This window comes from Chinchilla lanigera, unplaced genomic scaffold (genome assembly GCF_000276665.1).
Source record: "Chinchilla lanigera isolate Chin_1 unplaced genomic scaffold, ChiLan1.0 scaffold00040, whole genome shotgun sequence".
Taxonomy (NCBI): domain Eukaryota; kingdom Metazoa; phylum Chordata; class Mammalia; order Rodentia; family Chinchillidae; genus Chinchilla; species Chinchilla lanigera.
The window spans coordinates 4,597,774-4,612,151 of record NW_004955441.1 but is presented as its reverse complement, the minus strand read 5'-3'; the positions used below and the strand labels follow the sequence as shown (position 1 = coordinate 4,612,151).

General features: G+C 46.2%; 1 protein-coding gene across 2 annotated transcripts in view; it reads right to left on the bottom strand.

Moving 5' to 3' along the window:
• Positions 1 to 14,378, bottom strand: part of Vit (vitrin) — a 123,104-nt gene that overhangs the window by 38,233 nt on the left and 70,493 nt on the right. For both annotated transcript variants that reach the window (XM_005390859.2, XM_013517634.1), the window contains exons 6-7: positions 10,311 to 10,388; positions 3,006 to 3,197 (exon numbers count right to left, since the gene is read on the bottom strand). In XM_005390859.2, coding sequence (XP_005390916.1) covers positions 3,006 to 3,197; positions 10,311 to 10,388 — 270 coding nt within the window. The remainder of the gene's footprint in view (positions 1 to 3,005; positions 3,198 to 10,310; positions 10,389 to 14,378) is intronic.

Genomic DNA, 14,378 nt, shown 5'->3' with positions numbered 1-14,378 from the left:
TGAGATGTGTCCACCGATGTGGCCCAAGACCCTAGAACACTGCCCAACACACAGTGAGGATTTCATGGATGTTTCTTGAATGGATAAGTGAATGAAGCTTGCTTGAACACTCCATCTACAACCTCTTCTAGAATCTTCTGATTACTACCGCATACATAGAGGGCAAAAACTTCTCCTTAGTACAATAACACCAAAGCACTTGTCTATCAGTACTATAAGGAGAGTTGCTCTCTTATCACTGGCAGAATATTTTCACCTTGTTTGAAGAAAAGAAGGAGTTATTTAAATACTAAATATTACTTAATTTAGTTGGACTAAAATATCACAACAAATATATATAGCCATCTGTTAAGAGAGGCATTCATAAAAGTACATTTGTGGAACCTAAGACTGAAGGGGGTGGTTTGGGGAAATGGTGAGAGACTGTTCATAGGTATGGGGTTTCCTTGGTGGATGATAAAATGTCCTAGAATTGATTGTGGTGACGGTCACATAACTATGAGTTATGCTAAAACCTTCAGGTTGGTGAGTTGTATGGGATGTGATAAGTATCTCAGTAACATTGCCATTGATAAGGAACCTAGAGGTTGAAACTTTTTCCTGCCATCCTTTGAGTAGACGGTACACATTGTAGCCCCTGCCCCGGACCCTTTTGACTCTTGTCTCGTGAGCCCTGGCCACGCCGCAAGGAGGGTCAGCATGGAAGTGGACCGGGACAGGAAGAGGAAGGGTCTGGGAGGCTGTGGTCCAAAGCAGCTGTCCCTAAGCCAGGAATGATGAAGCTTTGCCAGGCTGGGAGCCGCTACTTCAAGTTTCTTGAGGTTTTCCACGAGCACAGCCCAACTTGCAAAAGGATTTCCACGCTCCCAGTGTAGCCAAATAAATATTCCGTATATTTCATTATAAGTATTATGTAAGAATTGATGTCTTCGAGGCACCGACAGGAGCAACAACTTATTCAGGTGCTCAGATATATTTGAAAGAATGAAGGAGTCTAAAATCAAGAGCCTGAAATGTGAAAAAAGGAAACTCCTGGGCTCTGGGACCCATTAGCCATGGCTATCAACAACCTTTCCAGCCACTTCTCTTTTGCCGTCCGTAGTGTATGCCCGTGTTAATATTAGCCTGAGGTTAAAATAAAAGAATAGGACGGTTGAGGAGGGAAGTGTCTGATGTATTTCAAAGCCTCAAAAGATATTTGTATTCTGATTTGGAAACTTTATATCCCAGCTTTTTTCATGAGTCACCTGTAAAGTAGAATAACACCAACTCCTGCAGTAGTAATGTGATGCTCATTCATTGGTCCTGGGAGGCTGAATGCCTCCATAGATGGCGGGTACCAAGAATGGTTTTGCTGGAAGGGCAGCCAGTCACGAAGCAATGGACGCTCACAAGTTCTAGCTTGCATATCGGGTATCAGACAAAGGAGGAATAGAGGGACGAAACTTTTACATCAGAATGCAAAGCAGTTGAGTACCAAAGTATGACTCTATTTCATAGACTTATTGAGAAAGTTAAAATAATGCATGAAGGGTTCCTGGCCATGGGTTGTATGGGACTGTATAATTCTGATATTTTTAATAATAATAATAATTATTATTATTATTGTGCTATTGGACATTGAATCCAGGTCTCTGGAGTGAGGTATATCTACAGCCCTTTTTATTTTATTATTATTATTATTTTTTTTAAATTTGAGATGGGGTCTTGTTAAGTCACTAAGTTGTCCAGGCTTGGCTTAAATTTATGATTCTCCTGCCTCAGCTTCCCAGAGTGCTGGGATCATAGGCACGTGCCACACCCCTAACATCATTTATTATTAATTACAGGAGAAGGTGGGTAGGTCTAGCAGCTTCTAATCTTGCCACCCCTTTCATGTCAATGTGTGCTCTGCCTGGGCTTGGCATGTTTGTCGATGGTAGCGGGGACTCCCTCCCACAAGAGGAGCCAGAGGTGGCCTCAGAGACCCAGGTGGCCCAGGCTAGAGCTTGAATTCTTGTTCTGCTGATTTCCAGAGTGTGACCTGGGAAGATTTTTCTCTTTCCTCGTTACTCTATTCCTTGGTTCCCTTGTCAATATAATGGGTTATTCACATTAGAAGTAATATATCTACTCTATCACAGGGTTGTTACAAAGGATTTGATAGCTAAGATTTGTTAAGTTGTTTAGAAAAGTGCCCCGCACTTCGAAAGGCTGATTCCCCTGTGTTAAAAAGATGGAGAGACAGAGAGCTGGAGGAAGGGCCGTGCTGCCTGGGAGTAACGATTGGGAGCTGGAGGTGGGGCTGAAAATAAGTCCTAGGAGCTTCCTCTTGGATAAATAAGAGAAGAAATATTCAGAAAACAATCTTCTGACAATAGTGGCACTCTGACTTCGGAATTTCCCATCTCCCCTTGCTAGAAAGTCTCTGAAATGAGACAGGTGCTGATTAGCCCCTACTAGTGTAGCTAGAAGCCTGTATAGAAATTTAAGATGAGCTCTTCAGGCTTCATTTGATGTAGTGCAGAGATTAATCTCATAAACCAGACTTTGATAAAGCCCGTTTAAGAAATGGATAAAAGTGGCCAGACAAAAGCCATCAGGAAAGCAACAAAAATTTCAACCCTTTGACTTTTCCTAAAGGGATTCTTTTGGTGGTGTCTCTTCATACTGGAAGACTTCCAATTATACACCGCTTGTCACTTAAACAAACAAACAAGCAAAAATCAACCATGCCAATCCATCCAACAGTGGTTTCATAGAAACCTACTACCCTTTCAGCCGAGTTTTTGGAGAAATGGGGACTTTAAAATGGGAAAATTTGACAACATATCGTACCCTTGAAAATGCAGTCACAGCAGTCTTATTTAGGGTCTGTGAGGACACCCTGATCCCTCTGGTCTCAGAAGCCCCCACTCAGCCAGCTCAGCGGGAGGGGGCTGGGCACTACACGCTGCTGTTCACACACAGTGCTACTTTCATGGCTCACTCTGGTAGCACACAGCCGCACATGGTCTGCTACTCACCCGTATCCCAGCTCCTGCGGCCCATGGGCTGAGGTCTGGGGCTGCTGCTGGAAGAGGGTGCCAGGAGGGATGACTTTGCCCAGGTGGTGTGGGCGGCCTCAGCTTCCTGGTCAGCCGAGACCTGCATCAGGGTGACTGGCTGTGCAGTTGTCCCTGGAACAGATGGCTTTTGATAGGCTTTTGTGGTCTCATCTGTAAGAAAATGGAATAACGGTCAGCCTACACTGTTGAGAGGCCCAGAAATCAAATAAAGGTTGACCGAACACCAGCTGTGAGGAGGGATCAGCGCTAGCTGCTGTGGGCTGGGTGGGGGTGAGGGAGATCTAGACAAGCAGCCTATGATTCCTGCTTAGAGAAATAAATGTACACCCCTTAAAGGGATAAGCCAATCAATAAACCAAGGATTAAATAACAACAACGTTTAAGTGACAGTTCAATACTACATCAACACGGACAAGGCAGAATATGATTAGTTGCGAAATTAATTTCCCAGGCACCCTGAGCTCAAATACATACTTTTATTTGCCCTGTTTCAATTAGCATTGGCCTAATTGGAGGTATGGGGAGTGGTGGCTGTCACTACGACTCATTCTCAGAGAATGCATTCTAGCTGTTCTAGTTTAGGTTATTTCATGACCAGTTAACTAACGTCTCCGGCTTCTAGTTTTCTGTCTGTAAAATGGGAGTGGGAGATGGAGCTAATGAGATCGTCATGATTCAGAATCATCTTGATTCTTCTTCTCGATTCCGCTCCTCGGTCACGTGTGATGATTTGGATTGCTTCCACAATTTTAAACAGTACGCCGGCTGTCTTCTCACAAAGCAAGTCTCAATTTGTTAGCATTCTGGTTGCCCTGAGAATATCTCTGAAGGTAAGGGGCAAGGGGGCCAGTGGCTACACACTGAGCCCTGGGGACTGTCTCGCAGACCTTGGGTCTGACGGCCCCTGCAGTGAACGACACCTCCGTGCGGGATGGTTGCATGTGATGGCTAGACCCCCAGTGGACTAAGACAGCATCCATTGCCTGAGGATCTGATGTTCTAAGTACAGCTGCTATAGCAAATCACAGCAAACATGGTGGCATAAAAGAACAGAAATCTATTCTAAGTCCAAGATCAGTATCATTGGGCCAAACAGCCTTGCTGAGTTGGAGGGCCTAAGGGGTAGAATGTGTCTGGCCTCGTTCGCTTGCACCTGGCTGCTGGCATTCCTCGAGCATCTTCAGTTATTTCTCTGCTCCATCTTCACACAAGCTGATCCTCTGTGGGGCATGAAATAATTTCTCTCCACCTCCCTTTTATAAGGATATATGTGGTTGCACTTGTGGCCATCCAAATAAGCCAGGAAAAATTTCCCTATTTAAAAATCCTTAATCCCATTTAGCAGTGCCTCTCCTCCCCTTCAAATGAGGGAACTTTCACAGGTCCTCAGATGTGAGGATCTTCGTGTGGGAGGTTCGTTTGAGTCTAACAGCATTCTGGCTCTGGTCTTAGCTCTGCTTAGGCCTGATCGCACTTTTGAGCTGTAGAACGGCAAGCCAAGAGGACAGCATCTGAGACAGGAAGTACTTCCCTCTCTCTAGGAATATCTAATATCCACTTTGACATGGTAGAGCGTTGTACAATGCCCAGTGTCTTGGGAAAACAGAGTCAGAGTCCTGTACACGAACATGTGGGGGTGGTGGGGTTGGAAGCCCCGCCCAGCCTTGCCACCTGCTCACGTCCCCACCTTGACACTCACTTTCTGCAGAATCACAGCACTGACTTGGGAGGGCAGGTCAGCAAAGAATGAGCCTGGAGTTGGGATGGACTCTGGCCCCTCAGTCTGCTCTTGCAGGCAGTAGCCAGTCAGGGCAGGAAGCTGGTTCCACCTAAGCCTGGTGCTTGCTGTCGGTCACCTTTCCAGTGGTCTGCAGACTGCGCCGGACAAAGCACTAATGAGCTGGTGACACCCTTGGGGCTTCGGCCAGTTTTCACCCCTACCTGATTTATGACCTTTCCATGACTTTAGGGGGACTGAGTTTTCATAGTGGGTCCTAGGAAAGTGTCTAGTCTTTTAGAATAGTCCTTGGCATCACCCTCTGGCCAGTGCTACCAGGCATTAATTGCTCTTCAGCGAGAAGCAGAACCGGACTCAACCTATTTCATCTAGGGAAACGTCATTTAACAGAATCACTTGTACATTTTAGAAAATAGGATGTAATTATGAACATGGAGAGAAATCTATAAATAAGCTCACAGTACATTTGGCCTGCAAAATATTAATTAAGCCATAACATACTACAAACAAACTTCTATGAGCAAAATTTCATGAACATTTTTGCCACTCTGAATTGATCATATATTGGAAGTCTGAATTATCTTTTGCTCACACCATTGGCTACTTCCGAGGCTCCTGACTACTCTAGTCTTAGCAGTTCGCTAGTATTCATTTGCTAGAGAGCAGTTTGATATCCAGAGGGCAGCCAGTGTGTCACACGCTCAGGAGGGAGATGCTCAAATACACTCCAAGTCCAACCCACGTGGCCGGTCTCTCTGGTCTTCTGTGGTCGTTTGTGCCTGCTGTCCTTCACAGCTTGGAACTGACTTCCAGAGGGGAGACTCCAGGGTCCTGCTCACAGAAATTCAGACTCACCAAATCTGAAGTGTGCTGTGGAATTAGGATTTGAGAACCGCAGGCAGGGCCAGGCTGAGCCCCTGGACCTACACTCACCAGCCTTTTCACTAAAGCTTGCTGAGCCTGTCTCCTTTTGCACACAAAAACGTCACTCATACCTACTTGGTGGGAGCTGTTATTACAGTTAGAGATCAAGTCCATGAGGACTTGATGCTTGACAGAGCCTGACATTTATCATCATGCTATGTCCCTGGCAGACACCAGTGCTTTCTGTAGGTGTCGCATGTAGGGTGTTATGACTTGTGTCTAGATGCCTCCCTCAAAGCCTTCTGCAGTCATACATGTGGGTTTTTCAGAGGTGGCTGGATTTTAGAGTGTGTAATGCTGGGATCAAGAATATGTGATTACTAAACTAGTCCACTGATTGGTTCGGCACAGTTCTGGGTGTGAGTGCTGCTCACCGTGAGGGCGAATAGCCTAGATAGAACGTAAAGAGACAGAAGGAAGCTGCTATTGCCGCTTGTCTCTTGCTTGCTTTTGCTGTTCTGCCTGCCATAAACTGATTCTCCTTTGCCATGCCCCTCTGCCATCCACTCTGCCTTGGAGCCAGCTGTCTATAGACTGAAACCTCTATTAGCTGTGAGCTGAAATAAACCTTTCTTCCTTTAATTTTGGGTGTCAGGTATTTTATCCTAGAAATGAGAAAAGTAACTAAGAAATAAGGTAACCTGGAGAAGACAAAAATCAGGTGAGCGGCAATGTCTGGAAAGCAAAGTGACACGAAGGATTTGATTTTTTCTACCACTAACTCATCCCATGCCTCAGGGTTGAATGTGAGGGAAAGAAACTTAATATTCATTGAGCATCAACTACCAGCAGCCACTCTGAAGGCCTCTTTTATATGCCATCCACAGTCAGTATCATTACAATTCTGGAAACTGATTCAAATATTCCTGTCTTTGAGATGGGGACTTGGTTTTCCAGGAAGTCAAGAAATGAGCTTAAGGTCATGGGGACAATAGGTATCTGAGCCCAGATGTGGACTAATGTGTATTTGATTCAAAATCCATGCTTTTTTTTTTTTTTTTTCATGAAAAAGGAAGCAAATAGAAGACAAGCCTTGAGTGGCTTCAGGATTCCTGAATGTGGTTCCCAGTAAAAGTGGTGCAAGGTCTAAAGAGATCTTACCAAATCATCATATTCTGAAGAGAGGGTGAACATGGGTTTGGTAGGTATAGACAGCCAGGGCAGGGGGTCCTAGGGGGTGCATTTATTGCAATGGCTTCAGCTTGACTTTCTTCCAGAGGTAAGGCCTTAGTATGCAGCCAAGGAGAGGCAGAGGGACTTTCCATGGCATCGTTGCTCAGTAGTCTCCAAAAAAGACTTACTTTCTGTTCTCTTGTGGTGGTACCATGGATGTACTGTCCCATTCATACACACATGTGTGTGTGTGTGCGTGCATGTGTATGCGTGTGAATGTCTGCAAAACAGCACTTATCTGTTTTTATTTCCAAGTAGACGGACAGTCTAGCCAAAAAACAGCTCCCAGCCTAATGGTTGTTAACTGCAGGGGGAACAGCATTTAAATCTCAGGTAATGTCTGTTCTCAGCAGGAGCTACACAAGGCCAGTCAAGGAGCCTCCTGGTTTTCAGGTGGGATGGTTTCCCATGGAAATCGTGTTATGCCCTGGGGCATGGTCATCCTAACCTGATTTACCCGTTAGTGCATGTTCTTGGCGAGACCAGGCTGATTCCATGTGGGCGTGTTGAGACCTGAGCAATCTCTGTCTCTTCTGCTTCATCCAAATGGTAAAGGAATTTAATCATTTAAGGAAAAGTAGCAACAAGAGGATCAGTCTTTTACCCTTTTCACTGGAGTATTTTATTTGAATTGCTGAAAACCTACTCCATGGTGAGCGTGTGCTTTTAAAGGCAAAGACTCCTCTATCTTGAAGCTGGGAGAGACCCTGAGTATTTCTGTTGTGTTGAATGCTTGTCGTTTAGCTCAGGACTGGTATGGAGGCTCTTTGTGCGTGGCTCCCATGTGAAGGATGAATGGACAGGCAAGTGCTTGTGACAGTCACGAATGACCGGGTGATAAGGAGTCAGTAGTAATTCCTGGTGATACTATCACAGAAGGTTGAGATGGTTTGGTAAAGGAGTCAAGTAACATCAGCAATGCTTGTGTTTTAACTACGGCTTTTGCTAGTTTTTGAATTTACATAGCAACAAGTTAAAAAAAAAAAAAGCACCTTGGTCCACCTGTGCTTGTCCCAGGTGTCAGGGACATGGGCCGAGGGAACGGCCAAGGAAATACAATGGGTCTGGATCATTTTGGAAATGATCTTGGTTATAGAGGACACAAAAACCAAACGGACTCGATATTCTGGGGCAACTCTTGGTGGTGGTTTCTCTCCCCTGGACCCTTTCCTCACCACCTTGCCTGCTTTAAGGTGATATAATCAGAGGCTGAGTCTATTTCAGGCCAGTAAGGACCATATCCCTGATTCAGTTACTAAATCTCTCTAAGGTCAGCTCCCTTCTCTATAGGAGGGGGAGATATGGCACCACTGTGGGTTCATAGCAGGGCAAGGGGCTGTCATAGACAAAGCCTTGACAGATACCTAAGGCTGCCCAAAGCTGTGTGGCTTCTTCCCATGGTTCAGTTCTGGTTGGAAGCTGGAGCCAGAAGGGCCTGCGTACCCCTTCTAAGTGACAGGAAGGGCTGCTGAGCAAACCCAGTACACTCCGCAGTCAACTGCACCCTGCCCAGCTCCGAGCAGAAGGAAAGACCAGAGAAAGGGGTGTTCAGCAGGCACACAGTGGGGAGCGAAAGGCTCAGGGGAGAGGACAGCCCGCTCTTCCTTCCTGCTTTGTCCTTCCCCAGCGAGGTGAAGGTGCTGCAGCAGTCATTCAGCACAACGCAGGGCCGGTGGTGGGATGTGGGGAGATGGACCCTCATCTCCTGCTGAGCTCCCTGCGGCCTAGCGTCCACATAACCGGTCTGTACAGACGTCGGGGGAGTATTCTGGGAGTCTAGAAGTACGCCTCTCTCTTGGGGCAAAAAGATGGGTGCTTGACATGTGGTTCCTGAAGCTAGGGGTCTCCACGTGGGGACTGTATTTGCCCTCGGGATCTCGGAGAAGGGGAGGGCTGCAGCTGGAGGGTCCCAGGGTGCAGACCCCAGCAGCCAGAGGAGAATGGGGTGAGCAGAGGAAGGTGACCCCACCTCGTCCCAGTGCTCTCAGGCCCAGAGGGAGCCCCAGCAGTTCCCAGGGCTCCCTGAGCAGGACTGTCCCTGGGGCTGCTGAGCCCAGGGATGACGGTCCCAAGGAAGGGGCTAGGGTAGAACTGAGCACTGCCCCGTTTATCCTCACGTGTCACCTACTCAGAAATTACAGGCGTAGAGACCACCGCGCTAGTGGAAATAATAGACATCTAACACTTAACAGGACCCCCGTCACCTGTTCCTCTGCCCTGTGTCCCCAGCACAGGAGGACAGGTGATAGCTCAGAAACGGTTTATAAGGCACTGCCACCCACTGCCAACTTGTGGGTGTGGGTGTGGGGCAGCTGTGTCTTTGCAACCAAACACACAGACCTAGATCACTGCACTGATTACAAAGTCATTACAGATATAGATGTGATTGCTGAAGGCAAAAACGAACAAACAAACAAACACCCCTTATTTGTGCATCACTCTGTGTGCACTGTCATTAGCATAAGAGAAACCAGCACAGGGACTTAGAGAGAGGTTTCGGGAACCAGACTGTAGGGTTGACTCTCAACCCTGCTGCTTTCTATCTGCTTGGCAAAGAGAAGGCGCTTAACCTCTCTGGGCCTTGTTTTCTTCAAACTCTACAATAGGGCTAAGGACAGTGCATCCTGATGGTCGTCACGGTGATTACAATGATCAGGGAAGGGTCTTGGAACAGCAGCTGGCACATGGCAAATGCTCCATAAATGCCAGCTCCTCGAGCTATTCTTCAATCACGTCCCCCTTGCACTCGTGAGGACGGCCTGAGGCACATCAGCGAGCTCAGCAAGCTCCAGGAAGCAAATACCAAATCCCATGAGAAATGAGGCGGCTTACAACCTCTCTGCGGCTGTGTGGGAAATCAGAGGACCTCCCAAGACAACAATGCACGGGCTAGTTCTTGCTTTAATACAGAAACCCAAAAAGAGAACATTTCTTGGCCTGAGGTCTGTGCCCCGGTTGATGGCTCACGTGGGAGCTGGGTTGACACAACCCCGCAGGTGGTGTATCCTGGCCTGGGTGACTCGCCTTAGCTGCTTGCTGATCACATAAACCACATCACTCCCTTTTCCCCTTCAGTTCATTTGTAAATAGATCCAGGCTTTTTCCCCTTTTAGTTGCCAGGGAACATTTCCAGTCATCTTCCAAAGTAACGATATGATAAATTTCAAGGCAACATTTCTAAATGAAAATGACACAAATATAGAGACGTTCTGAAATGGTGAAAACAAAAACATAAAGCCTTCATTCCTCAGCCCCAGCTGCCTGATCCTATTGATCGCTCTGCTTCGTTCCTGGCATCGGTGAAAATATCACCAGGGTCAGCGGGGCTTGACCGATTCACATGTTAATTTCTACACCAGCTTCTAAAACGCGGTATTTCAAGTTTAACAACTGAGAAGGTTTAGATTCATTCACACAGGAACACTTGCCTGCTTTGGCAGCTGGAGTCTTGGATGATGAATATGTAAGAGTTGATGGGTAGGTTACACCCTTTTTGGGTTGGCTTTCTGCAAAAAAGAGGGGGAAAAGAGATTTGTTTTTAGAGCTAGAGATTTTACATGGCTCTGTACTGATAAGTTGATTCACTCCTTCCAATTTATCTCTCTTGAGCTCAGTAAAATTAGTCTCCCTCCCAGTGAGCTGTTGATTACAATAAGAAAGTCAAGTGGCATCTTGTTTTCCCATAGAGCCTGTGTTTTATTAATATTCGAATGGAAGTGATAAAATCTCCCTGACTCTGAGTCCTTGAACATTAGCAGCCTTTTTTCACTCATGTGGCTTTGAATGTTTAATTGCAGCGGTAGCTGAACAGGAAACATTCCTCGCGCTCTGGTAGGTGACAGAGTTCTCAGGCGGGGCTGGTTATGTGAGCATAGCCACCTGTCACTTTCAAGACCCTGCAGGCTGTTTGAATTCCATAGCCGTACAGAAACCCGGAAGCAGGTAAATAGACAGCATGGAAAGAACCACTTGTGTAGCTGGGCACCATGGCGCACACCTAAAATCCCAGCACTTGGGAGGCTGAGGTACGAGGATCAGGGCAAGTTCAAGGCCAGGCTGGGCTACCTAGCATGATCCTGTCTCTAAATGAATGAATAAATAAATAAATAAATAAATAAATAAAAGAGAGAAAGAAAGAAAAAGAAAATAACCACTTGTTATCTACCCTGAGAGAGGCTCTAGATGCAGGCAAGGAGGAGGAACGGCAATGTCTAACAGGGAAACAGCGACAGCATAAAAAAGAACAAAGATGAAGGGAGTGGAGCTGGATAAGCAGGCACCTAGGCTGGCGCGACTGAAAATTGCTTGAGAGGCCTGAGCCGCCTGTGAAGTTGTCTGACCAGAAGACATGCCTTAAATTCCAATGTAGCAGCCTCCTTCTCTAATTAAAGGGCGAGTCCCTGTGGAGCCTGGCAAGCCCCCTAGAGGCAAGCAATTTGTCTAGGTTGGGAGCTGTTAAATTTCCAGGGCCTCAAGAAGCACCTGGCATGGCATAGGGGCTCAAGAAGTATTCATTTTTCAAAGAAATAACTGAATATCCAGCCCAGTGTGAGCATTCCCGTGCCCTTGGGGGGCCTTCACCCACTGTCCAGTTTTTACACAGAGTAAGGAAAGTGCTCAGCTCTCCACATGAGGGGACAGGCTCAGAAGGTGGGGCTTTGGAGGAGCTGGAGAGGGTGTTGGTGCAGGATGGGGGGTGGAATCTACAAATGTCCTGTGGACCTGGGGGATTGCAGGGTCTGGGAGTAAGAAAAGCTAGGTTCCACTTCCTGTTTTACCTTTAATTAGCTGCTGCAATCTCAAAACCTTTTTTTTTTCCATTCAGAAAACATGAATAATGACAGGCCGTCCACTTACTACACAAAGTAAAGGGAATTTAATGAAAAAAGTTAGAATACTTCAGAATTCTTTATCTGGCCATATCTATCATCAAAGGTGGGATCAAAGTAAACACGAATATTTAAATTAAAAAATTGATTACAATAAAGGACATATTGCCTTTAAGCCTCTTCCAAATACTCCCCACCACTTCAAACGTGGATCACGCTGTTCTTGCCACTTTTAGGAGCAGTTCTGGAAGCGCTTGTTCCTGAGCGTCTTTACAAGGCCTGATAAAAGTACAGTGAGTGCAGGTGTCATCCGGCGGAAAGGCAGGCTTGTAAAAACGTTAGAGTGTGTCCTCATCCACCTTATTCACCGAATCTAGCGCTGTGTGACTCTGGCTCTTCCCCAAAGTCAAAATGAAAGGTAAACATTTCACTGTAGTGAGGACCCGGAGGCAGGCACCACACACAATCAAAGGCACAAAAGCAGACTTCCAGAATGGCTTCAGAAAGTGGCAAGAATGATGGGATCAATGTGTTTGGAGCAAAGGTCAGTATTTTGAGGGAGGTTAATCCAATGTGTCTTTTAGTGTAAAAAAAAAAAAATTATCGGCTGGAGATATAGCTCAGCGGCATAAGCGCCTTCCTGACAAGTGCAAGGTCCTGAGTTTGATTCCGGGTACTCCCCTCACCCCAAATTGCCGTATTTTTTGATCTCGGCTTATGTATCCAGAAAGACACACAAACTGATAGTGTATTCCAGTTTTATCTATAAATGCCACTCAAAGACAAGATGAGGCAAACTATTTGGACTCATCGGTGTTAGTTACTCCAGCTCAGAAAAACCACACTAGAGACAAAACCGGGCATTTCCAAGCCCTCGGACACGTGCGGGCCTCCTCTGAATGACCCTGGTTGAGGCTGTTTCGCCCGTGTGGGCCCGTGGCTGAGGGTCGCGCTTTCCCAACAGGGAAGGGAAGAGGTACTGCTCCCCTCTACTTCATATTCTTACAACTGATGCCCAGTCAATAGTTTTTCCTGTTCCTATGCAGAAGGAAAAGGAGCATGAGCTTAGTTTTCTCAACAGTGGATCAAAGAGCAAGGGGGCAATATGAGGGGGTCCCTCATCAGCCCCTCCCACCCGGGACGGTCCGGTGATCATGTGACCAGAAAGCACGTTTCTCCCCACCCATTCGCAGCTCCCCAGCACAGATGAACTCAAGGAGCACAGCCACCTGCACAACTTAGAAATAAAAACCTAGAGGAAGGTCATGGAGGCGTTGGAGCCCTCAGCGGAGGATCCTGACGTGCTCCTGTTAAACTTGTTGGCCGTGAACCTCGGAATAATGGAGGGTTCCCGGGCCACAGCCCCCCTGCAGCAGAGCGCTCTCTAACGCGTCTATTCGCAAGGGGGCTCCCAGCCACGGCAGAAGCACAGATGTTCATCCTCATTGGAAGAAGGTATTTTCAGTCAAATGTCACGAGGTAGAAAGAGAGGAGATGGCAGTTGAGATTTATAGGAAATAATCGCAGCAGATTGATTTTCATTTAAAAAGCCTAAAACATATCTGCTCTCATGGAATTAATCTTTTTTTCCCCAAAACTTTGGTGGGATTCTTGGATTGCATGCTGAGCCCTTGAGGTTGAAATGCTCTTAGTTAGCTAGGAGCTGCTTGGTAAATAGCTACGTGGGGATTATACTTCTAACTCAACATATTTGCATTCTAGACACTAGCATTTTCATGTAGCCCCTGTTCTGAATTCTTTGTTACAAGGCAAACAGACCTACACTACCGTGCTGGGTGGCCTTCCATCACCTGATAAAGAAACACATCTAAGCTGAACCCTAGGTGTGCAGCATTTGGCTAGGCCAAAGGAGACAGGGATTGCTCAATTTAAGAGGAATCCTCAAAGGTCTGTTTTTAGTTTTATTACAACTCTGATGGATGGAGGATAGTAGAGGTTTGGGCCTGATGCCTAATTGTGCCAGAGAAGCACCCAGATTGGAAGACCCACTATGTTATAAGACATTTCTCTCTCTGCTTTCCATAGGTGTCTGCTTCTCCGCAAAGTTTTACGGCATCTAGTCTTGCTAGGTGGTCAAAAAGTTTTGTTAGAATCTAGTTTAAAATTCCTTGGAAACCCTTTAGTTTTCTCAGAGAATATGGGGAGCTCAGGTTCCAAGCAGTGGAAGTTCAAGGTGTGTAAAGGACACAAACTTTATTGTGGACCTGTCAAAGTCTGAAGGGACCCTGCTGGCCAAGCTCAGATCTGAGGACCAACTGGGGTAATGAGGATAGTGATAATAACATAGCACATTTTTGAAAACAACCCACTAGTTCACTGACCACATTTACAAAGTTACCACTGGGAGAAAGAAGCCTCTACATAAGAATACTAGCTACTAAAATGTGGAAGGAAGGCATAATCAGGGAAAATTATAATTTTACAAAGACAGCCCTCTGTTTTCATAGGTTCCAAATCTGTCGATTCAACTAACTCCAGATTGAAAATATTTGGAAAAAATTATGTCTGTACTGAAGATGCACGTTCTTTTTGGCCAGTACATTGCAACAACTATTCACATAACATTTCCATTGTATTGGGCATTATAAGTAATCTAGGGGCTGGGGATTTAGCTCAGCACCAAAGTGCCTGCCTGGCAAGCGCAAG